Genomic DNA, 25,926 nt, shown 5'->3' on the forward strand with positions numbered 1-25,926 from the left:
TATTGGGCGTAGAAACACAAACTTAGAGATAATTCCTTCCCCCACTGTATGTGACCAATCTGGCAAATATGTCTTATCTAAACACACACACACACACACACACACACACACACACACACACACCACACGCACACGCACACACACACACACACACACACACACACACACCACACGCACACACACACACACACCACACGCACGCACGCACACACACACACCACACGCACGCACACACACACACACACACACACACACACACACCACACGCACGCACGCACACACACACACACACACACACACACACACACACACACACACCACGCACGCACACACACACACACACACACACACACACACACACACACACACACACACTGTAAGAATGCACGTAATCGAGATATACCTTTAAATGACAAATTGCCAGAATGGGATCCTCACGCAACAACATAAATTTGCGTACAACGTTAATTAAATGAGTTAATCCATTTTCTTTGTCACGGGATATTAACTAATAATCAATAATCCAATCAATGGGAATTTGTGAAACGGGACATTCCGTTACATTTACTTTTTTTCTGGTAGGGTTAATCAATAATCTCAGAACGGGATATCATTGAACGGCATACGCTGAACGAAATTCTTCATGAGAATTCTTCAGAGATACACTTGATAATAAATTAGGACGGGGTGAATGAGATGTACTTCATGATACAACGATAAATTAAATTAACTACAATACTACTACTACTACTACTACTACTACTACTACTACTACAAATTACGATCAGCAATTCTGTGTGTTCGAGAGACAAGATCAAAACTACATTGTCCGCTCAAATTAGCCATGATGTCTTTGTGCAGAGTGAGGCTCCTCTCGAGCTCACTCACTAATTTAATTGACTAAAGTTCTAATAATTTGAGCCTATGTTGATAAATCATGAATTGCCAGTCTTAATTAAAAAGGCCAATTGAGGAACTATAGCAAAGCCTCTGTTTGCAATATTAAGTAGAATTATTTCTACTTCAGTGGAAATAGCGAATTATGGCACAAGTGGCGCGCCATAAACTACAACGGGCAAGATATTAGCTGTACTTATACTATTATCACTAACATGTCACATTGCGTAAGAAGAACCACCAATATCAACACTTAGCATACCTATTGACTGCACTCCTACACATGTTCATTATTTATCTATTTTTCTAGAGTAGCTGTGTTTCTTTGGTTTTTTGGCCTTTTTCTTGTTCTTGGTTTCTTTCTTCTTTTTCCATCTTTCAGTGGGTTTGCCTCGCTTTGTTTCCTTACTAGCCCCACTAGAATTAAAAAGGACATTCTTGTGGCATTAGCACACCATATGCTGAACAGACAATTAGTGTATTCACAAACCTTTGAGGTGAGACCGAACGTTCTTGCTTCTTTGCAATATTTCTGCCTCTTTGATGTCCAGCATCGTAATTTTTTATTCTACTTCTGATGGGGCTCCTTGATCGGGATCGAGATTGTAATGCTGCCTGCCTAACCACACAACAATAATCTAAAGTAGACAACTGCTGACAGCAACTAACCTTTTTTTGTAGTGTTTTCTGTTACTGGTACGCTTTCTTTTTGAAATTGTACTTTCTGAAAACACCAAAACCAGTTGTAAGATAATGGTAGCTCCTAATACCAGTATGTCCATATACTACGGTCATCAATAGTCATTATAATGCAAATCTGCACTCAATATTGATCAGGTGTGTGTACACAGAAGGAGTTCATATGAAACCACTCTTCCACTCTTTCAGCTACACCAAAAATATTTTTGTATCACCCAGGTGCAAACACGTGTGTTTATAATGTGTTAGATGCAGTAGATAAAAATTAATATGCACACTTTCTTCTATCAGAAAACATCTTCAATACAAGGGTGTCTATAGACTTGCCACACACTAACATTGTTGATAAGGAATTTGCTCACTGGAAGAGAAAATGGCCAACATTCCTCTGCAGTTTTGTCCTTAATTAAACCCTGAAGAACTGTCTGGCACTTGGAGTCTGCACAATGCCAAATCTACGTGTACTTCTGCAGCTCTTTGCAACACTACCACTCAGCACTGGTTCCTGTGAGCGTTCTGCTCTTTGATGGCTCAACATGCTGCACTCAAGCTCAAAGTGAAGACTGTCTTGCTGCCACAATTCTTATTCACATGAACTATGCCACACCTGTTGATGTTAACCAAGGGTGTAAGTTGTACATGCAGAAACATCCACAGAGAATTGAAGCGTCCTAGCTAGCATATTGTTTGAGAGCTCCGTTCAGTAAATTCTATATTTTAGCCTCATCACAACTCCTTGAAACTTCTGCAGAGGCTTCCTTATTCTGAAAGTGTTTTATTGCACTAGGTAATAAATACTTACTGTACTGTGTCAACTTTAGGCTGAGCATGAAATTTGAACTTCAGCAGTTCATGAGCATGGAATCGAACTTCAGCAGTTCAAGCGCTACGTAGTACTCAAATAAGATAACAAAGCAATGTGGCGCTCGTTCAACTGCTAATAACATGTAGTACGTACTTAGGAACCCCTTTTCAGAAATTCTGCATAATTACTGTACATACGCCCCTGTGGATGCATTCATGATCATCTTGTCATTCTACACCTTAGCCAAATATCGATATTACCGCTGCCTGTAGACGATGTGCTGCTACTTTCAGAGTCTGTGTCTGTAGAAGAATGTTGATCTGATCTATCAGAGTCGTCGCTTGAAGTGCTGCTTACATCCAGATGTACTTCTTTATTGGGATCAACTCGTACAAAATTACGACATTGAAAGGTTAAATGCCCAGCTATAAAAACATCGCAATGACTACTATTAAAAATCTTTTTATAACACGTGTTGTGACACATAGATTACGAACCGTGCCCACACTTCTTGCACCCAAAGCGGGGTCTCCCTGTGTCAGTTCCCGTTAGCCTACCAATAAGACCTACAAAAATTTGAAGTATTAGGTAAATAGTAACAGAGTAAGAAAATCGACTTACCTTGAATATCGGACATCCAAGCTTTCTACTGCCTTACGAAACTTCGCGCACAGTGGACTCGAGCACAAGGCTTATTGCACGACTTGTCATTTTCGTGCACAGAGCAAAATACTGTGTTGCTTTAGATAGTTGTAGAAACACTGATAGAAAGCTTTTGGACATGGACAATACTGCTGGTACCTTCACTGCCACTGGCCATGGGCAACTAGATGTATCGACGGACACACAAACTAGCGGAACGAGGCTCGGAGAAATGGTAGAGAATACTGTACACATGTTACCTTTGTCTACTAACGTATTAAGGTTACCTAAAGACATGTGGATCCAGGATGAAGAAGTAGCCAGTCTACTTTAGTGTTCGAATAATCTATGCGTTTTGTCGACGTATTTACCTGCTACCTGCCCGTCCATGCATGTTAATTCATGCGTAGATGCCTATAGGCATGTGTTTCTGTAGAACTGTTTTGTCTGTCTGTCTGTGTGTCAGTTGTACATGTTTCTGTTTGTCTGCCCGCGCATTAATTTAATTAAAATTTTAATAGAGGAAATATATTAATACAGGTTTGCATTGGTCACACTCTTTAATTTTTCTCTAGCTAGTTAAAGGTTCAAGCTGACAAATGAAACGAGCTGTAAGCTTGGTAATTATATAAGTTAATTAACATGGCATATAGTCAGTTCATTCGTCCATTTGTTGTAGAAGATAATATAACTTTGAGGTATTTCAAATGGAGCATTACATGCCTTATTTTGCTTTTTATACCAGTATATCATTAACTGTCAATGGACCAATATCTTTAAGTCTCAGGGCCATACGACACCACACATGCAGCCTGTGCAGGCATGCTCACAGTTTTTCAAAAAGTCAAATTTGGTCTGCGTCACAAAAACTCCCACTTCCAGTCTTGGTGTTAGGAAATTGAATAAGTAATATATATTTTAAGGTATATTACTAGTAAACTGTAAAGCAAATGCAGAGAAAGTACGTTGCCTAGCTACTTTGTCTGCTGCTTTGAGGTTGTAAAATTCATGTTAATATCAATGGAGCAGAAAGGTAACGGTTACCTTATCAGGCACTTGACAAGGGTGTTGCCTAGCCCACGATCATGTAATGCATCATGTAATGCGCACTAGGCGTCGTAGATCTAAATTTTGCTCATACATGTACTGTGCTCTATCTACTTTCTATTTTATACTGGCAATCACAGTTGTTGGAGTCATCTCTTTTTTGCAAATTAATGACATTGGAGGAAAGAAGAGCTATGAAAGATAGCTTTATTTAGACTGTAAGAAGTTTTTCTGACTAAACCATTGAGTGGCTATAGCAAATGGAAAACTTAGCGCTTTGTCTGTGTGAAATGTGTGGTTGGCAAAGAGGTAAATCTTGTTTAAGTATTGTAAATTTAGGTTTAAGTTACGTCTTAAAACCTACAGGACTTCAAGTTGTGGCTTAAGATGAATTGGAACATTACTGTAAGACTATAATTGACGCTGTTAGGCTTGAGTGTCCAGCTGGTTGTCTCTCCAGGTCTTTTCACCTCCTGGAGAGAGTCTGGCTGCATGAACACTGCTGTGGGATGGCATGGTGTACATGTGCTAGTTTGTTTATCGGTTTGTTTGTTAAGCTCACGTATTTGCATTTGTTACCACTTTGCAAGACAATATTGTTTTCAACACCACACACACACACACACACACACACACACACACACACACACACACACACACACACACACACACACACACACTGTAGTACATAGCAACAGTTACAGGAATGGTAAGGTAATGATTGCAAAACTGGGTGGTGCAGGAATCAGCTGAGTTTTCCAGTTGCTGGATAATTATTTTTGTATTGCATTTCTGCAGACACTAATTTATTTTTAGAACTAATTAAAATTTACATTGTTTACTCAGGATTTTTCAAAGGAATTATGGAATAATTTTGTTGCAGCACTTGCTGTGGTTTTGTGTTTGTATGTGTTGGTTGTCTGTTTGTGTAGTTCATTATTGTGTTGGCTTGTTTAACTTTCTTCTTCTGTTTGGTTGTTTGTTGTATTGTGTACTAACTTACTGGCTCATTCTCTCCATAGGCAGATAGTTTAGATTAGATTACAAGTTGTTAGTTAACTAATTTATCATTGTATGCATTCATGAAGTATATCTCATTCAAAGAATTAGCAGCCGAGGTCAGAATTCTCTTAAAGTTAATTAATTTAATGTTGTATGCAAATTTATGTTGTTGCATGAGTATCTTGTTTTGGCAATTTATCATTATATGGTCTTGGAGGTTGATGTGTATGCAACAGTGCGTGGATAAAGATTTGTCTCCAGCCTTGTTTTAAGTCATTTATAGGATGCCACACGACATATCAAAAGGCATTAGACGTGGACTTAGGATGAAACAAAGAGACTCAATATGGGAATGGTTAGGTGACTTCTTTTTAGAAGCAGCACTAATGTAGGAACAATTCAGGGTGAATTAGTGAATTTTACAGAGGTTGTTTCAGCCAACTATCGAACAATTGCGGGTTGGGCAGGGGAGAAGTAAAAACTTATTAATGTAGTAGTAGCTTTAGTTACTAAGTGGGTATTGTATCTTGTATTTGTGTGTATTCGATATCTGTGTACTTCAGCCTTTTGAGGGAAGTACATCAGGTTAATAACAATAATGAAAATGAAAATGAACAACAATGGACTTATAGGCAATTTTCCCTTGGCCGTGGTTGAGAGTTGACTGTCCAAATGACTTTATATTTCCTATCACGTTTTGTTTGTAGAGTATTGAATGTAAACAGCTGTAGACCATTTTCAATGGCGTGACGTATATTTGAATACACCACATTTGAAAAATAGCAAGGAATGGTAATTAATTGTTATTATACTAGGTTATCAGTTTGACGAATAAGGTCTACTAAATTGTGATCTGCTGGTAGTCATGTAGTTTTAGATGTGTTTGTCGGTTTCTACTGTAGACTCTTGCTGAAGTGAAAAAGCAACTCGAGACCAACACAGCTCGATTAGAACAATTGCCAGGCAGCTCGTCACACTCTGAGGCTTATGAAAAGGTAAATGTAGTAAAAGTTATGCATTGTTTTTCTTGCATGATGCCACTTAATGTAGATCTATTCTTGGGTTTTGTAAGGAATAATCTTTGGTGAAGCGATTACCTTGTTGTCAACATAGCATTAGGTAATTTATGGGGAAAAGGGTTTCTGTAATTCCATAAGTGCATATAGTTGGTTACATGTCTTGCTTCTATTTCTCCCTATGACGATGTGAATGATTCTTTGTCAAATAAAAGCTGCATGGGTACAAAATTAAAGTGGATGATCCTGTTGAAACTAAATTGCATTTTACTTTGTTTGGTTTATTTGCGATAGACAAGCAGCTAGCTAACACTGGTTAACAGTATTGCTTCAAAGAAAGGCTTGCAACTCTTGCTTAATTGATTAAATTGTTTGTTGAATGGTACTGTATTTATTTTTTGTTAGGCTAAATTAATTAATCAGTTATTTAAGTTTGTTTTTGTCTCACTTGTTTTCTTGTGCTTTGCAATGGGTAGCCATTTGATGTTACTGCATGATGTCTACTAAGCTACATGTGTATGTAGATATATTTATTCTGATAAAGACTCAGGCTATCAGCTGATTGACTGTAGACTCCTTTTGCATTTGGATTGCTAGAGAGTTTCTGTTTCATATTCATTTGGATTGCTAGAGAGTTTCTGTTTCATATTCACTTTTTCCACAAATTAAGGTAACTTTGACAAAGTACCAAAATTTAACACAAGTGCAAAGCTGTAGCCAGATTCTCAAACATTGAAGGAGAGTATGTTGATTTTTAAGAGGATTTAATTTTAAAGTATTAATAGGATATTAAATAACATTGCACTTTGAGATGGCTTGTTGATTGGAGTTGCATTATGCTTGTAAGTAGAGAACTAGTAAGCACCATTTTCAAACTACTACATGCAGCTTATGCAGCTTTTTAGGCACTCTTCCTCTTTAATTTAATGGTACTAGAAAAATTATGGTTGGGAGGCGTTATCAAGATAGATTATGGAGACTCTGAGGGCTTCCCGAAGATAAGTACAGTAGCCTTGGCTTTGCCTCGGCTAATTATTCTTGGAAACCCAGTAATTTAATTGCCTGACTAATTTTTCTTGGGAAGCCCTCAGACTCTTTTTTATTTATCTGTAATTTATCGTGATAACACCAAACCAGCCATAATTCAAGTTAGTTGTTATATGATTACTCAGACTGCTGGTTGTTGCTTTTGCTCAAATAAGTGTAAGAAGTGATTTGACGTCAGTGTTGAAACCACAAACAGTTTGTAGTTTGAGAGATTGTTGACAGCTTGACAAGGAAGCCATGTGCTAGCAACAAGCCACATTGTTATCAACCCATTGTGTTTTTATGTGTTAGACAGCAGGTCCAGTTTGTTAGTCATCTCTATCTCTCTATTCCACCTGGTGATGTTGCTACATGGCAAAGAAGTTAACCACTTGCGAACCAGACGAAGACGATTTTGAGCCTCTCGAGGAAGAAGCTGTTGGAAATTAATAACACACAGCAAGAAGAGGATTTTGAAACATGTTTACATGCGAAGATGTTAAGCAGTATTAAAAACTTTAAAAGGTACATATGCAAACATGACTGCAACAAAGGCAATTGTAATTTGCAGAATTTTGCTACTTTGTTGAATTTACAGTGCTACATGATTGTGTCGTATTTGTATGAGGTTTTCCTACGTTACTGTTTTTTATTGACTTGTGGTCAATAAACAGTTTGTGGTTGGGTTGAGTTGCTAAGCTAACTAGGCTAGCCGTGGGTTATGGCAAAAAAGATATGACATCAGTGGTCTGATTAAGGTCCAATCATACTGTACAACAATAGAAGAAAAACTATTTCTAACTATATCAAGGACTCGAGTGAGCTCTCTCTCATTAACAAACAAGCAAATGCAGACACTCGTAACATGATGTGAAGTACAGTCCAGATGCAAAAAGCTGGGGATGGTGCCACATGCTGTACACTGTCTTGTTGCTACTGTTTTCAAATATCTTTGTGTCTTACATTTTTGAAGGACTTAATATGTAGTAGTTTTGAAGTTCTTTAATCTTATTAGTAATTTTTTATTCGTTTTCTGTGTTAAACTGAAAGTTGTACTGCACGTTAATTATACTAGCATCATATCTTGGATATACCATACTACCTTGAATTATCCCTTGCGGTGGGATTGGGTTGGGTTGGGGTTAATCATGGCCAGAAAAGCGGGAGTATTAGAGAGGGGAATTATTGAAGAGCGAGGGAGTATTGTTTCAATTGTCTGAATTGTACTGCTACTTACCCTAATACAATACCGATACCTCACATACCATGGCAAATGCAATAGGAAGAGTTAATTAATTCCAGCTTTTGCTTCAAGGTGCTATGGTTATCACTGACATTTAGATGTGTAGGAAGTGTAGGCGGCTCAGCGTGATCACTGGCCGAGCTTCTTTCTCGTTCATCACTCTCCAACAGAGTCAAGAACAAATTGTTATGATGCTTCTGACTCATGTGCAATGTCTTGCCTTGTGTTTCACTTGCTATTTTTTTGGGACTTTAAGAGATATGGTGATTACTCTTTCAATTGCATCCCATAGGGACGATTTATTGGAGACGCAAAATTATTTGAGAGGGGAATTATTCAAGAGAGGGGATAATTCAAGGTAGTACAGTAGCTATAATTTTTAAACAATAGTCTTCTAATATGGAGAGTTTTAGAAACAATATTTTAAATTGAAAAGTTTTGAAAGCAGTACAGGGGCTTATATGGTACGAAAATATTGACTGCATGCTAGAGAGTTGCAAGTTGCTCCATTTGTCAATTACGTACACTACTGTTATCTGTTCACGTGATTGTCCAGCTACTAAAAATTACAGCAAGTTGTCTGCAGTGAAGCCTTCAAACTTTGATTTTCCAAAAGCACTAGATCGTCTTCCTCTTGTTCTGTGACATTTGCCGGCATTGGCCCAGTTGCTTCCACTGATTTGATTCGTTGTTGCTGAGGTCAAGATGATGTTTGCCGTGCTGTTGTTCTTGATGCAGGTCATTAGAACATCCTCCCGGTTCATGCCATCAATGTTGGCAGTGATTCTTACAAACTTGGAAGAATGTGATATGAGTGGTTGAGTACTGTAAATCAACAAGATTTAGTAAGCATCTAACTTTCGTAAATTTCGTAAGCAATCTCAGCTTTACTAAAGTTAAATGCTTACTACTCCTAATTCTGTCTTCTTTCAATAGTCTCCTAAGAAAGAGGAAGAAAAGTGCGAAAGAACTAACATCCATAGTCGTGGAACACGTGTTACTCGCGTTACTATCATACTATCACGTGACCGTCAAACCTAAATCCCTTTCGTTAAACTACCTCTGGAACATGTTTAGCATAAGCTGTTTAGGTTTACTGTTAAACAGCTTTAATGCTTAAACATGTTCAGGTTTTAAACATGTTTCATTAAGCCCTAGTGGAGGCACACCTTTAATTTTGGTGGGGATTGTATTTGGACGAATAGAGTACTGTATGCCAGTTATATTTAAGAAATTACAACTTTTAGTTCATGTCTCACTAAACCTTAAAAAGCATGCTTGTCTTTAATAATTGTCAGATAAAGCAACTCAGAAAATTGAAAGCACATCGAATGCAGAATAGAGAGCATAAAACAAACGAGATGGTGATGCAAGATTTGCAGCAACTTCAGGTAACTGCTTTTTGTTGGATTTTGTGCTAAGTTGTGACATTGGGCACTATAATGTTAGTCTGAGTACCAGAGTGATTTGCAAGTGGCTACAGCTCGAGAACAGGCATATCAAGTATTTCACACAATGACTAGAGAAGATTTGCAAAGCATTGAAGAAAAGAAGAGACAAGAGTTGGAAGGATTGTTAGATGAGGTGTTGAATTTAATGTGCATCAACATGGAAGTGCTTGTGTGTGTGCGTGTGTGTTTGTTGTTGTATGTGTGTGTTTGTGTTTGTGTGTGTGTGAGAGAGAGAGAAATATGTTGGAGGCGTGACTGTCTAATACAGACACTTCTAATTTGTGTGCTATTTGCTATATAAGAAATCTTGTATATCTTGTATAGGTTCATTTTCTGTTTTCAGTCAAACTCACTAGAGCAACAAGAAATGAAAATTCATGAAGATATTGTAAAGTTGCACAAAAGTTTGCTTCAACCAGAGTCTACTAGTCTCCAAAATTACAGCAGCATAGAAAAACAGGGAATTAAGGAATTGGCTGGTTATGATCAGTTAGTGAAGCAGGTAAGAAACTATTGATGCCTGTTCTCATCAGCATGGATGATTAGCAGTGAGACTTGTAGTTAGCAGTTTTTTCATCAGGCCTTCCATCCTTTTTTGAGTAAGGATAGTCTACTTCATCTTTGGCTTTAAATGTTGTAACTGTAGTGACGTGAACAGTAGCATAATTTGTTGATTGATTGTCTTGAGGATCAAGTTGTTTTGTGTTTGTAGAGTTATAAGAAAGATGCTCGAAGAGCAGAAGAGAGGGGAAAATTGGAACAGTTGGCATTAAGTCAGGGAAGGCAAATAGCTCAGCTAGATATGCAAAGAAAGCAATTAGAGGAACAGCAAGCAGGTGACTACCCTACTTAATTAATTTCCATTAAGCACTGTAGTTCTTTAGCACTTTGACTTGTAGGCATTAGAGAAAAGTTATTGCCAGTACAGTCTTCATCACTTGGTTCTTCCCAGAGGTTAGGGTCAGCATTTTTTGACAGACTGAAGGATGACAAACTTCGTGGAGAGGCTAGATTGCGACAACTTAGAGAGAGAGTACGCGATGAAGAATTTCGTGAACAGAGAATTCTGGAACAGGCCTTAAATGATCTTCATGTCGATAAGTTTTTGAGACCATTGTCGTCTACAAAGTCAGAGACCAGTCACTTGGATAAGGTTAGCAGACCTTCTACAAGAGAAGTTGTGGATCATAAAGTAAATGAGGTGCCAAAGAATGCTGCTGCAGCTGCAGAAGATGATTCACTCATGGCTGCAGTCAGGTACAGTTAAGGGTGTTGTGTTGAGTATTGTTTACACATGTTGTTGACGTATACAAATATTCTAATTAACATTGCTATCATTATTGCTACTCTATAACAGCAACCAGTGACATTGACTTTACTCGTTTGCTTCATTGTTTGAATACACAGCTAAAGGCTAGCAGGCAAGCAGGCAGACGGTATTATACTACAGTAGAACCTCACTAATCTGAACAGCTCCATCCCAAGTCCTGTTTGGATTAGTGAATTTATTGGAATTACAAAAAGACACATAGCTTTGGAGGTCCAGACATCACTTCAGACACCCAGACCTCTGGTGCATTTACCTATGTCTCCATGTGTCATTTTTGTGGTGAACAACACATCTGCACGACTACATACTTCTAAATACTGTGACAGTCAGGATTTAAAATAGCCAGATATGTGCATTTGCTGAAGACTAGATATCTGTTTCAATGTGGCAGCAACCCAGATCAGGTTGTCTCAGAAGTCCTATTATGATCTGGGTATGCGAGGGAGGGCACTAAGGTAATTCAGATTATTGAGGATTCGGATTAACGAGGTTTATATCAGCGAAGTTCTACAGTAAAACCTCGCTAATCCAAACAGCATTGTGTCAAGCCCTATTTGGATTAGTGAAGTTGTTCGGACTACCAAAATGCCAAATGCATTGCATTGGAGGTCCAGAGCTAGCCTCGTACCCAGGCCCTCTTATCCAGGCCTCGTACCCAGGTGCACAAGAGGGCCTGAGTATGAGGCTAGTCTAGACCTTACCTCAGACACTCAGACCACTGACGCATTTACGTATATCTCTACATTATGTCATGTTTGTGGCTAAGGACTACATGTGCTTCTAATTAATGTGACAGTCATGATTTAAAAAGTCAGATACGCACATTTGCTGAAAACTAGATACACTGTAACCACAACCTGGATCAGGCTGCCCGATAGGATCTGGGTATGCAAGGCAAATGGTAATTTGGATTAGCGAGGATTTGGATTAGCAAGGTTTGGATTAGCGAGGTTTGACCGTACTGTATTGACAGACTGACATATGGGTAAATGAACAAGTGAAATGTTATTATTATTTTTATTATTATTATATCTGGGTCGCATACATAAACATGGTGCAATTTAAACATAAAAGAAAGCGAAAAAAGACAAAACAGAAAAGAAAACGTATATCTACAGCAAAAGAAGGAACACAGTATCTCAGTCATCAGGAAAGAGTTCTCTAAATGTAGTGCTGCTGAAGCGTGAAGGTTGCATTAGTCATTCACATGCCAGATGACCTGCTGCAGTCACTTTACGGTTATTTGAACTAAAATAGAATTTTAGTAGGATATCAGTTCCAGTTCTTAGCTGTTTATCTAGTTTTCGAAGACATGGCTTTTTCCAATTCTGAAGAAGCCTATACTTATCAGATGCATTTAGTCATTTACATCCATTCACAGATGCATGCAAGTAGCCAGGAAAGTGTGCATCTGCCATGGATGTAGCTGTTTGCTTGTCACACACGTGTGATGCGTTAAGTCTTTAAATGATTTAACTCTGACATCTGCACACTATATGAATCAAATCAGGATTTTCAAATTTATTGGTAAGACCGAAGTGTTGTTATCCTAACTATGCTCTCAGTGCAAGAGTACAACAACATGCTCTGGGCAAAGGAACAAGTTGTTGTATGCAAAGTTAGTAGTCATTTGGAAACATAGTAAATCTATGTAGTGATGTGTTTGCTAGTTAATTAATTAAAGCCAATCAAAATTGATTTTTAGAGCACTGCGAAGAACATACTTGAAAACAGGCGGCAAGGACACAAAGATACTTGCCCAGATTCAAGAGCTTGAAGAGCAGGCATATCATCAACAGTATTCTACACAGCAGCTGCATGCTAAGCAAATGTTTCCTCCAGTCTCAATGCATCAGTTTGCTGCTCATCCAATTTCTACTGGCGTTTCTCACCAAACTTGGCAACTCATTAAGCTTGTTCAGGAAGGAAATGCAAAGCTGATGGAGGTGAGTCACGTAGTGTGTGTGTGTGTGGTGTGTGTGTGTGTGTGTGTGTGTGTGTGTGTGTGTGTGTGTGTGTGTGAGTGTGTGTGTGTGTGTGTGTGTGTGTGTGTGTGTGTGTGTGTGTGTGTGTGCGTGCATGCATGTGTGCGTGTGTGCATGCGTGTGTGTGTGTGTGTGTGTGTGTGTGTGTGTGTGTGTGTGTGTGTGTGTGTGTGTGTGTGTGTGTGTGTGATTTTCTTGGTATGTAAGATGCAAATATATAAGTTTTTAATAAAAACTTTGTCTATGACTTATAAGCAGATTGATACAGGCAATTTGCTGTAAAATATTAATTTTGACATTAAAGAAATTTGATCAAATGGCAGATTTGCGTGAATTGACTGTGTAATTTGCATTGATTGTGTTGTCACGAGTTTTTAAGCACATTTTTTACTAACTACAGTTTAACCTGAAACACCATTAGCTGTAATGTAGCATCTAGGTATGTTTGACTTATTTCATAGCTTGTACTTTCTAACAAGTTTATTGTATGGGTAAATTGGATTAGTCTTCTCTTGCGACGGTTGCCATTCTTTTATCTTATATGATGACCATAGGACTGTAATGAAACTGTCTGAAAATAGTTGTAAACACTAAACTATGTCAAATGAAGGTTTCTGCATGATCTATTAGGTGTACTTTTAACTTTGACTTGGCAATCTTTTTATAGTTGAGTTGATGTCCCAGTTTAAGGGAGTGTTCAGAGGATGGCATAGTTCTATTGAATCTTGCAACTCTTGGTGGCTGCACTGATGGTTGTCACTGTACAATGACCACAGATTTAAGAATGCTGATTGAGACAAGTTGGTAGATGATTATGTGTATTACTGATAACTTTGTGTTCTAAAGAATAGACATTAGGTACAATGCAATGTTAAAGACATCAGCGTTTGATTTGGACTGATGCTACAACAAACCTTTTGTATTTACAGGATAAAAACCTTTGTTTTTGTTTTTGTTTATTTTTTGAGTTTAATTAATATTGTTTTGTGCAGAGATACTTTTAATGTGTAGCAATTGGAGCTAGATCAGTGGGCTTGTTGTTTATTGTTCTGTTTGTATTGAGTAATATATTTTCATGTTTCTTGTTGCAGGAAATAAATCAGAAAAGATCACAAAGTGCAAGAAATTTACCATTAGATCATTCACTTCATCAGTTAGAACTTGATAATCAGAAAGAAGTAATGAAATTGAGGTATGAGATTGAGATGGCAAGACAGAAAACTGAGCTGGCACGAATTGAATTTGATCGTGAAAAACTAAAGCCCTATGAACAAAGAATTCATGCACCACAACACTTACATGCAGCTTTGATGGACCAATTGGATCCCAGTCATTATGACTCACAGTAAGGAACTGATGTTTTCTGACTGCACCTGATGATATGTGTGATTGTTGTTCAGTGGTGGGTTTTCAATATTCTGGGACTTTGTTGTTGGTCTAAATTCTGCATATTCTCATGTTAACTTGATGACGGCGATAGTCAGCAGTTCTACAAATAGGAGCAATCACAAGGCTCTTCCTCCAGTTCAGTGCAGGCTACCTGGGCATTCTACTGCTGTTGCAGGAAACGTAGCTGTTATGGCAATGAAGCAGTCATTTCCACAGTCTGTCATTACTGTTTAATGGGCATAGTGATGGTTTTACGTTGCACTTGTGTAGATTTATTGCCTCTGATGATTACACCTTTATTGTGGAGTTACAAGGTAGAGTAGATCACTTATCGAAATCAGTAGCCACTGGGGAATGCAAGGCAGTGGGATGGACAAAGATTGGTTTGTTTGATCAAGAAAGTCGGATACTGAGTGGAAGGTGGGTGAATGTTGTTGCAATGTGAAGCTTACAGGACTGACTGTCGGCTGCTGTAGGTGGAAACTACTCATTAGAATTTCACCGGCCATGCCAGATATGCCTTTGAATGAACTTTATCAAGTTCCTCAGGTACAGGCATTGATTAGTTTATCACCTCGTGTTGTCAGTTTGTCTCACCGGTTGCCTCTTATCGGTGTTTCTTTGTCTGTCTGTTTGTTTGTGTTTGTTGGTCTGATTGGCTGTATGCTTGTTTACCTGTTTGCCTGTTTGCTTCGTTGTCTTTGGTTTTCTGTTTATGCAATCTTGTTATAATAATGCCACTGTCCTGTGCCATCCAGTTACCTAGCCAAATGTATTCTTCCTTTTCTGTGTGAAGGTGCATCACAGATTCATTATGGTATCACTTAATTTTACCATGCAGCAGTATCTAGGCTTCAAACTCTAGGACTTGAAATGGAAGAAGGCCTCTGTAAGCACCAAGTTGGGTGGATCTGCAGACGTATACCCAGGATTTCTTGGTGGTGTTTGCAAGAATTAATATTAACAAGATACATTAATGTCAATGACACAAAGCTGTTGGTTACCATTCACATACACGTCCTGATTCAAGCCTGTCACTATCGCATAGCATCAATGATCTAGCAATCTTCGTAATTAAGTTAAACTGCAGTTCTGAAAAAGGGTTGTTCAGTAATCACACTAACAGTCACTTGTGCTAACAGTAAAAGTGACGCCCATCTCTTGGGAGTTTCTGGACAACCTGGAAACATGCCTGGGTATGCCACTGACTTGGTGTGACTCAAATCAGTGACATCAAATGTGCTGCTGATCTTTTGGGGTCACTGTGGTTAGTGAACAGGTATGGCACAATGCAACCCTCCCCTGGCTGTGGGCCCCAGGCAAGTTTTTGTGGTCCCTCGGGCAGCTTCTAGTTGATCTGACACTCAGTAATCTGTAGGCAGATATAGATGCATGTTTAATTAAGGCTGAGCCAGACCTAGCTGTTGTTATGGTTGTCATGAATGGAAACCCATAGAGACTATTCCATCGTGAGAATGCATAGAGTACTGTGTAGCTGCCAAGATCTAGTTATTTAATTAAATTTATACTAATTAATTTAAACTAATTAATTAAGAGTATTTAATTTAGACTAATTAATTAAGAGTAATTAATTGATACTTGCCCTAATACGAATACATATCTTGAGCAGCGAAACACTCATGTCACTCAGCAGCTGTTTGCTTCGAGTGCTTTCAATCCCGTGGCAAGTCTTTGTCAACTTATTGTAAGGCCTGTTCTAGGCAAAGCAGACGGCTGACTGCACCGAACGTAGTGGCAAGGGCAGAGACGTGCCCGTATTTGACAGTTGGTTTTTGAAACATGAGAAGCCTTTTAGATGAGGAAGGTGTGTGTGTGTGTGTTGTGTGTGTGTGTGTGTTTGTGTGTGTGTGTGTGTGTGTGTGTGTGTGTGTGTGTGTGTGTGTGTGCGCGCTCACGCTGAGAGATTTGAGGGATTGCAAATTTGAGAAAGTTTGGAGGATACAAACACGAGATCAAAATGTGTGGAGGAATATAGTCTGGACCACTACAGAAGAAGTTAATTTTAAGAAAGAAGAGAAAGAGGAAGATTGCAAGGATGAGCAGAAACGGCGACACAAACAAGGCAAAAAACATTGAAGTTTGATATACATTGCGGTTTTGATGGTTGTGGCTTCACTGCTGTAAATCATGCTGGCCTTGTGAACCATCAAAGGCAGAAACATGGTCAGTCCCTAACTGGTCAATGTCAGTATTGCCACCAAACTTCCCTTCAACAAGGTCTTCACAACCATAGGCGTTTTTGCTGTCAGAGAGTTTTTACCTCCCAACATAGTCTGTGGTGACCTTGTCTTGCATTTTCTTTATTGGAATGAATGTGTGTGTTTGTGTGCGTGCGTGCGTGCATGCGTGCGTGTGCATGCATGCTTGCATGTGTGTGTGTGTGTGTGTGTGTGTGTGTGTGTGTGTGTGTGTGTGTGTGTGTGTGTGTGTCGATGTATGTGTGCATGTCAACTTATCTGCGGCTTTGTGTAAGTGCATGTACTAATAAATAGGCATGTTGTTCCAGTTGGCAACTAAGGTGATTAGTCATTGTAATTAGATGAAGTTTGATTTGCTTCTAACATTAGGGCTAGTTTTGAAATTTGACTTGTTTTGTTTAATATTGATATTTTAGTTTTGAAACACAATATTTAGTTTATGACTTAATTCATTACCAAAGTTGAGTACTAAATTGTTTATATTATTCCGTTAGCTTTTTACTTTCTTTGTTAGCTTTAAACTTGTAGTTGACGTTTTCTTCCTTCTTGGCATCATCTCTACACTTGATTACACCAGATCACACATAACAGTGCCTATGTTTGGGAACGGGCTTCAATTAGCATATTGCTTTTAAAGAGTTGTCATTGACACATTATGTTATGTACGTTGCTTGTATGTATACTATATGTTATTTTGGATTGATAGCAATTAAGATAACGTAAATGTATATTTTAATGAAATTAATAATTCTAGGGTATGGTGCTTTGTATCACTAATCAGCATGGTAGGTCAAGTTTTGCGTGTTGCTAGAAGACTGAAAACTGCTAATGAAATGAACTAAAATTTGTACAAACACTTGTGGACTAACAGGTTGGCATTGTAGATATACCAGTAGTTTGTGCTCTACAGTGCTGGCATACACAAAGATTTGAGATAGCATATAATTCTGCAATTTGCAAGGGATAGATAAGCAGCAACTACATGGTCTAAACATATTGATCAAAGTTTTGCATGTTTAAAGGATTTTTCTAATGAGTGATTGTTGCTATTTAGGTTAATCAAACAGAACTCTGCCTTCGCATTGTAAATTCACGGGATGTTGCAATTCAATCACAAGTCAAAATGGAACCTCACCTTCATTACCACATGTATAAGTATCCAGATAGTATTACAGGGTTGACTGAAGATGTCAATCGTCCACTATCAGTAGGAACTGGATTTAGGCCATCTAGTGTTTCAGTTAGAACAAGACAGAGTAATGCTCGCACTCCAACTAAAATTGAATCTGCTCCAAGTATTTCTTCAGTTGATGACAACGACGTTAGAACAAGGTAAGCTAAAGCTATTACAAATGGTGAAAATGTTTGAAGTTATACTCTTGGGTTGTTAGCTCTCCTGGCGAGGTTGCAGAGACAGTTGGTTTTCAGATTCAAAGAGTACGAGACGTTTGGCCAGGGGTTGCTGTGGTAAAACTGAAAGGCTATCAGTCTAATGGAAAGGTAACATTTTGTTTGCACGTTAATTAAGTATTTTCACTACATGTTGATGACATTGGAAGCCTAATTTTTTTATTTTTAAAAAATTGGCTTTTGAATGTACTTGATAATGGGTGTGTCTCCATTACTGCCTAGAGCGTGTTCACACCGGGCCTAATCATGATTAGTTTGGCATTAGTGCACTAATGCAACTCGTTCACACCGGTCCTAATCATGATTAGTGTAACACCATTCTAACGCCGTTCTAACACTGTAAAAAGTAGTATTACAACCACATTAGTAGCATTAGTGGTTGCACGTGACTTTGGCACGTGAAGTAGTACAAGAAGAGCATGCTGCCGATGTTTCTGATGTGGTGTTGTACATGTTTGAACGTACAAACGTAGCAACAACATGGCGACGTATCAGCAGATGTATACTACGTGCGTGCCTCTACATGTGACAACTTCCTGTCGTCCCTGAAGGAGCTGCCAGAGAAAGCAAACTAAATATTTCTATCTTCAAAACCTAAAGCAATGGATTTGTCAACGCAATTCACATGAATTTTTGCCTGATATGATGAATGAAAACTGTCCAGACTAATTACACTGACGTGCCCACCGGACTTACTAATCATAGTTAGCGGTATGAACGCGCTTGTGCTAATGTTGGTCTAATCACAGTTAGCCTAATCATAGTTAGTCCAAATGTTGGTGTGAACACGCTCTTAGACATGTTATGAAGTTGTATAATTAAGCCTAAACATGTTTAATTAAGATTCAGCATGTTTCCACTAGTGTTACATCTGTTTAAAATGTAAACTTAAACAGCTTTTGTTTAACCTGGTTCAGAGGTAGTTTAGCAAGTTTTTAAAGGTTTCAGTATAGGCTTAATGATCATGTGATGGTACACACATTGCACTAGTTACTTTGCATTGTTTCTTTCTTTTTCTCTGGAGGACACGTGAAGAAGATAAACTCAGCCAGTCTCAGAGATGGCATAAGATGAAGCAGAGAGAGAGAGGAGAGCAATTTTTTCACATTTCTGACCACTAATATCCCATCTCTCATTTCTCTGTGCACTCCAATGCGTTGTCTGACGCTCTCACCCACAAATAGCTTCATTAGTCCGAAATAGTAATGATTTCTCAATCACAACTGTAAATCACCAATGCTAAAGTTTAGATTTTAAACACGTTTTTACTTTAAACCAGTTTAAAGCACAGCAAATGGAGATACAGCCAATGGTCCTGGAATGGAAAAGTATAAATTTGTATTCCATTTGTCAGTTGAGCCTCGATCGTTAGCAAGGAATCAGTTCTTCTACATTGAAATCATTCAGTTTTGTCTTATTTGTATTCAATTATTATATATATTTAGCTGTATGTTTCTTGCTAATGTGTTTGTATTTGATTTTTTATGGCAGCCAATGATTACTTCAGCTGGCAATTTAGTTTGGGAAAGTTCACCTGTCACATCAAATTTTCTAGATCGTGTATATGAATTTGGACATCAGAAGGTACGCTGGATAATTGAATTTGTCTAAGAAGGTTGCTGCATCATGTTATAGACATGAACAGATATATTTTGATTGGTAGGGTAGTGTGCAACCAATAAACAGCGTTAAGACATTTAGTGTTTGTCATTCGAAATTACTGTATTTCAGAAGAATGCTGTCTTTAGTACAGACTGCCATGTACATTCAAGTAACAAAGCTTTATTGGATTTGTTGCCTTTGTCTTGCTGTTATATTTTTTCTGCTTATGAGATTTTTATAAATTCTTCTAGAGGTCTAGAGGTTTGGAGAGGCTCTAATGAGAGACTTTTGAACCAAATTAGGTAACTGGAACATTAAGTGCAAAGAGTCATTTGTTACAAAAGATTAACAGACTGTTTGTGCAATCAGTGGCAATGCAAATTGGTCCAAACGAAAGAATGTTGAATACTGAGATGGGATTGAGTGTCAGTATTGTGGCATGGGAATCTACAGTGCTTGATACCTGGCTGAGTTACATTACCACAGGTTTAGGATCATAATGTCATACTTTTAACATAAACTTGTTTAATAGATTATATATTCTTTTACCTTTTTGTGAAAACTAGTACGTAGTTGTGGCAAATGCATCATCTCTTACTAGATTAACTTTGAACTATACATGTGCAATATCTGTGAACATTGTTTTATGTTTAACTATCTTCGGCTGTTTTGTAAAACAGTGGTTGCGCTTTGTATGGCTTGACAAATTGAAAACACGAATTGTAGTTTTCAGAGTATTTTGCTTTGTCTGGTAGTTGTAACTTTTGTAGGTATTGTGATCAGGTCTTTTGCTTTTAAGAGAGTGTGATACTGAATCTTAGTAGTTATCTTATAGCCAACTGTGCAAGTCCTTCTTGCTGATGAATGTTGTGATTGGTATGGTGTTGTAGACTGAATACAAGCAGTATCACAGTGAATTAGAAATATTGGAACTAATATACTATTGTGGGTATGTAAACTGTTTAGCCATGTTTTATTTTGGTAACTTTCCATAACCACTGAATTTACAAAATTAAATGGTATGTCTTATCTTTGGTTAGACAGTATGATTAGGCATTTCCAAAAGGTTTACCATGAAAGAAATATTTGTGCATAAAACAAATTCATGCGATTGCACAATGAAATTCTGTACGTTAAAAATACGTATCTTGAATTATTGGTATATGTACTAGTAGACTAGCTGTGGTTGAGCTATGATTGCAAAAAGTAGTCCCACAAAATTGTGAGGTTTCTCAAAGTGGCAGAATTTTATTTATGTCCAACTAAGTCAAGTATTACAGGGTATTTGTTATGTTTCTGTGTTTCACATTGTGCATTGCTTGCTGCATGTACTATTGTTAGGTGGCATGTGAGTAACTATTGTTGGCTTAATTGGTAGTAGCAAAGTATCTAGAAATACTATCAAGTCATTTTTTAACCAAAGTAGCTGGTAAACAAATATTGTTGAATTCTGGTTCAGATTGATCACTTCCAATGTTTTTATTTCCATCTTATACTTTGACTTCTTGTGGCAACAACTGGCGTATTCTGAACATGTAGGTTCATTTATGATTAGGAGGCAATTTATGTGTGGCTGCGTGGTGGTTTTGCAGTTTGTTCTATTACAGCTTCTAGTCTAATCTGGTAGATTGTGCGTTAGAGTGTTAAAATTTTTTATACCATGCACTAAATGTGCAATAATACGTTTTGAACTCTTCAGCTACAATACAAAGTTTGAAGTTGCTGTGAAAGAAATTTGTCAAACGATAAAAAGATGTACATTTATGTTAGTTGTACTTGAGGAAGGATGGTGAATTAATGGCAGTCTGTTTTTAGTTAATTTCTACTAAAGATTGTATTCTTGGTTGTGATACATTATTATTATTAGTGCAGTAGGTACTTGAAGATTATTTGTCGTTTGTGGAGTGAGCATAGAGTTTTATCTCTGGTTGTGTTATTTCTCATTACTTTGCCATTAGTTAGGTACTTTACTCTAGGTTGCATTATGCAGAAATGCAAATTACACACACACACACACACACACACACACACACACACACACACACACACACACACACACACACACACACACGACACATAGATATTTGCTAAACATAAAATTGAAATCGCAATGATATTTTGTTATACTAACCTAGATAGTGTATCATATCTCTATTTTGAACATCTTTGATTGTTTGATAGCATGCACTGATGATGTTAGGTGTCATTTGATCAGCCTTTTCTTCACCGTGGCATAACAGTAATGGTTGAGCTTTGGATCGGCAAAAGAGTGAGAGTGCTGTTACAGCAGGATAGCGGTGTAGTGCAGAAGGAAGAAGAAGAAGAAGAAGAGCATGTCGATGAGGAAAGACTGGATGACTACGAGAAAGATTTGGAAGAGGAATTTGATTCAAAAGATCCTGAAAAGGCAAAAAGAAGAGGAGTAAAAATTGTATATGAAGATCAGAAACTAGTCGGCTGGAGTGCTTTTGGTCTAGTCAACTTTGCTAAAGAAGATTATCGAGATGAAGAAGGAGCTCAAGAAGGCTAGTCGTGACGGTAAACTCAGCGACTTGATTTCATTGATCTGTGTATTTCAATTCTGCAGAGGAAGAGAGAGATGGGAACAAGCTTATCATTTGTGACGGATTTCATAGATTGCCTCTGTTTAAGGCTGAAGTCATGCCAAAGCCTGAAGACCTTGTATTACCGGTGAGTTTGCAATGGCAATTTGCTCATGATGCTGCCAATGACAGCATTGCACTTTTTACACATATGTAGGTTGCACTTTAATGAACAGATAAATTAAAACTGAGTTGTTATTGCTACTTTTGCTAATGAACAGTTGATGTGGTAAGATTGTAGGTTCTACTACTGATCCTTATGAACGTATTGGCAATGGTGTATTGTCACTGAGAGTTTACTCTGACGTACTGCCTCGCTCAACCTCTCCAGCTTCTGATATTTCTGAAATCAGGTCGATATCACCACCTTATGTAAGCACTACAACAGACTGTGACAAGTTTTAAAAGCGTATGAATTGGAACATTTTATAGGAAGCGTGGATTCCTCATCAAAGAGAAGATTTTTCATCAGATCCCTTTTTCCATGGTGATGGGTTTGATTTTTATATTGATGGTGCTCGTTTTTTGCCAGATATTGTCACTGCCACAAGGGTAAATTGGATTGAACAGATATCTGTACTGTTACAACATCACATATTATTAATTTACAGGTGTCTGGGAGAATCTTCAACCACAAATACATAAAGTTAGTGTTACTGTACAGATATACATTGAATAGATCATGGTTTTGTGTGTGGAACAGAGTGGGAAGCAAGGTTGATATTTCTACAGATATTGACCTTGAGTCTATTGTATACAATCCAAAGTACAACTACTGCCTACGAGTTCGTGACGAGCGTTTGCCTCCAACATCGACTATCTTACTCAAGGTTACATATGTTTCGAAGTAATTAGGTGGATGTAGTATTGTGTATTTTTATTGTGTTGTGCTACTAATTTGATATTACAGCTACTAGTGGATGATCAATTAATGCACGTGTTCTAGATGTACACGAGATGTCGGCAGACTAAAGAACTTGTTGTTGTTGGATACTCTGTTTTGAATGTTTTTGTTGCATCTGGTTCTGATCAGCAGCCTGCTACTGACAGTTCGACGATACCTGTGTGCTTTTTATTGTTCTTACAATGTGTAACCGTTTGTTCAAATAAGTTGTTATATATGCTAGATTTGTCTCAATGAAGGAGAACATCAATTACGAATTAGAAGATGCTTGCCAAAGCTTTCACGTACAATGAATGTGTCATTTCTAGATGAGGTCCCTGTTGTTCCCTGTGCAAGTCTTCTTGTTAGACTAGTTCATGATAGAGACTACCGGTATCGTCAACACCCAGAAAGTCATACTCTTCCAGTTCCTGACTATACAGATGGTATGATTGCTGTTAAGTAATGATTTGATGTTTTATGTTGTTGTTCCAGTGTTGTCTAAGTCAGTGTATTGGATTAATTAGGCGTTTACTATTCTATGGAATGTGAACCCTCAAAAGGAGAAAGTAGGCTGTTTGCTAACATGATGACAAGGCTCTCTTTGAGTGTTAGAGACTCAATGTCATTATTTGGAGATGGTACTGAAAAGCATCAGCGAGACGATTATGGAAGACGACAATGGATAGCTGTAAGCCAAGAAAATTGTATGCTTTAAGTTGCAAGTTGGAAGACTAGACTTAAGGAAATGCATAGGCAACGGAACTTGAGCGGAGGCTGGGGCACAGCCTATATATACAAGAATTAGATGATACTATTTATTTATTTATTTATTTATTTATTTTTAAATGACACACGTTTATCATGAGCTAAACTATGGGGTCCTTAACTTCAGACTATAAACACTATGCTAGATATATTGATACGTCTCTTCTATCCTTGACTTCTTAGCTTGAGACGTCCAAAAATCACGTAAAGACAACTGACTCATTTCCATCTAATCAGACTCTTACGCGTGCTATCATTCTAAGTAACTACTGGTAAGCTTTAGTTGGGAGTAAGAGTTAGTTCTAGACATTGGCCGACCATCATATTAACTATTTGGGAGCACAGGCACGGAGCAACAATTTGGGAGGCAGGTGCTCTCATGGTTCCGTCTCCTATGTAATGGCATGCAGTCTGCTTGATCTCGACTGTATTCTTAAATTTTGTAGAAACGATTATGGCGTCTTCAAGAAGATAACCCATCAGAGATTGACCTTACATACTTATCTCGATATACACCAAGTTGTGGTATTCAGGTTGGTAATCTTGAAGCTGAAAGTGTACGTATGATGTTATGTAAATGTAATGTGTAGGTAGCTGTTGATAGTGCTCAAAACTTGCCGTGGTCTAAGGTGACTCAGTGCATCTACTGCTTTGCTCCTCCTGCATCTTTCTACTTTGTAAGAATTTGAGTTAATTTTTAATTTGATAAAGGTAGTTGATATTGGATGCACTGTTCATATAGGGTCATACTGATGATCTTGTGTCTTACACTAAATCATTGGACTGGTCCAGTAATCAGAAATGCCCCGAGTGGCGAGATGGTTTTAAAGTAAGTGAGTTACTTAAACGTTTTATTATATTGAAGTGTACACATTGTTTTGAAATTTGTTAATTAAGTATTTTGGAAGACGTCGACTTCATAGATATCTGGCTGTTGTCATACATTTGATAGCTATGGACACTGGTAGACGAGGAAGACTGAAAGTGGCAGATGAAGTAGAGTTTGTACCGTAGTGCATTTTGTTGACCGTAGATTGTGTTTATCCGCCCTCATTGTAGGCATGGACGGCTCTACAAGTGTTTTCTGATGGCTACGTGTACACTAACAGATACCAGCTTCCTTTGTATGAAGGAAAACCGAATAAAGTTGGACTTACAACTGCATGGTTTTGCTTCAGATTGTAGTTGTATGTGGCACGTTTAATGTACTAGGTAGTTTTTGACTACTTGAGACACTATCCAGTAAGTACAGCATTGCGCGATCTTATTGGACAGAGAAAGGTAGCATAGAATTACTTTCATGCAGGACATGTTAATGTATCATTTTCTCTTTCTGCAGGTAAGATTACTCGATGGAGCATCAGTGTTTGCTCGGATTGCAGACGGGCGCAGAAGCGAAGAAGTCTTCACTTCAACAGTGAGGCTTCAACGCCACAAAAAAAAACAAAAAAAAAACAACTGAAATTTGAGGTATTGTTCACAGGCAGCTAATCTTAATTATCTTCCTGAAGAGCAACGGTTGAAATACACAACTGTTCGAGGGCATCAAAAGAAATTGTGTGATCTCATTCCAAAGGGTGCAAATGAAAATGAATATGAAGAAAAGCTGATGAAGGAGTTCAGTGAGGTACTAAGACATGTTTATATTAAGGCCAGCGGTGGTTTCTATAAACTTTTGTTGCAGCTATTGGCCGATTTGCTCAACAGAAACAAGAGAAAATAAGAATATAGTCTGAGGATTTGTGTGTTAATTCCATTCGAAATACAGGCAGTTTTTATCATTTCATAACTTATTTAATCTTTAGAACTCATGGAGGTCATATTTTAACTGAAAGTGTGATTCTATTAAACATTTTGATTGTACAATATTTCTTGACATGAATATAAAAGGGCTAGAACGTTGCCTTTA

At 37.9% G+C, this 25,926-nt stretch overlaps 2 protein-coding genes across 2 annotated transcripts; one reads left to right on the forward strand and one right to left on the reverse strand.

Annotated features, from left to right (window-relative positions):
- Positions 1 to 985: 985 nt before the first annotated feature.
- LOC134185798 (protein SREK1IP1-like) lies at positions 986 to 3,074 on the reverse strand. The gene is made up of 6 exons (XM_062653678.1): positions 3,023 to 3,074; positions 2,899 to 2,967; positions 2,662 to 2,826; positions 1,567 to 1,621; positions 1,388 to 1,516; positions 986 to 1,314 (listed from the first exon to the last, which is right to left on the reverse strand). Exons 1-6 carry the CDS (start codon positions 3,036 to 3,038, stop codon positions 1,188 to 1,190), a joined length of 561 nt encoding a protein of 186 aa, XP_062509662.1. The 5' UTR covers positions 3,039 to 3,074; the 3' UTR covers positions 986 to 1,187.
- A 12-nt stretch (positions 3,075 to 3,086) lies between these two features.
- LOC134185799 (uncharacterized) lies at positions 3,087 to 25,926 on the forward strand. Its single transcript, XM_062653679.1, has 33 exons — positions 3,087 to 3,278; positions 5,995 to 6,087; positions 9,676 to 9,768; positions 9,827 to 9,961; positions 10,172 to 10,330; positions 10,541 to 10,664; positions 10,728 to 11,085; positions 12,864 to 13,104; positions 14,235 to 14,488; positions 14,544 to 14,747; positions 14,803 to 14,952; positions 15,009 to 15,081; positions 17,806 to 18,083; positions 18,143 to 18,251; positions 19,653 to 19,745; positions 21,964 to 22,288; positions 22,351 to 22,454; positions 22,601 to 22,738; positions 22,799 to 22,918; positions 22,978 to 23,012; positions 23,070 to 23,196; positions 23,313 to 23,429; positions 23,494 to 23,695; positions 23,777 to 23,940; positions 24,464 to 24,550; positions 24,608 to 24,694; positions 24,760 to 24,846; positions 24,915 to 25,013; positions 25,077 to 25,163; positions 25,230 to 25,298; positions 25,357 to 25,434; positions 25,501 to 25,644; positions 25,702 to 25,926. Exons 1-33 carry the CDS (start codon positions 3,183 to 3,185, stop codon positions 25,738 to 25,740), a joined length of 4,569 nt encoding a protein of 1,522 aa, XP_062509663.1. The 5' UTR covers positions 3,087 to 3,182; the 3' UTR covers positions 25,741 to 25,926.

The sequence above is a fragment of the Corticium candelabrum genome, chromosome 10 (genome assembly GCF_963422355.1).
Source record: "Corticium candelabrum chromosome 10, ooCorCand1.1, whole genome shotgun sequence".
Lineage (NCBI taxonomy): Eukaryota > Metazoa > Porifera > Homoscleromorpha > Homosclerophorida > Plakinidae > Corticium > Corticium candelabrum.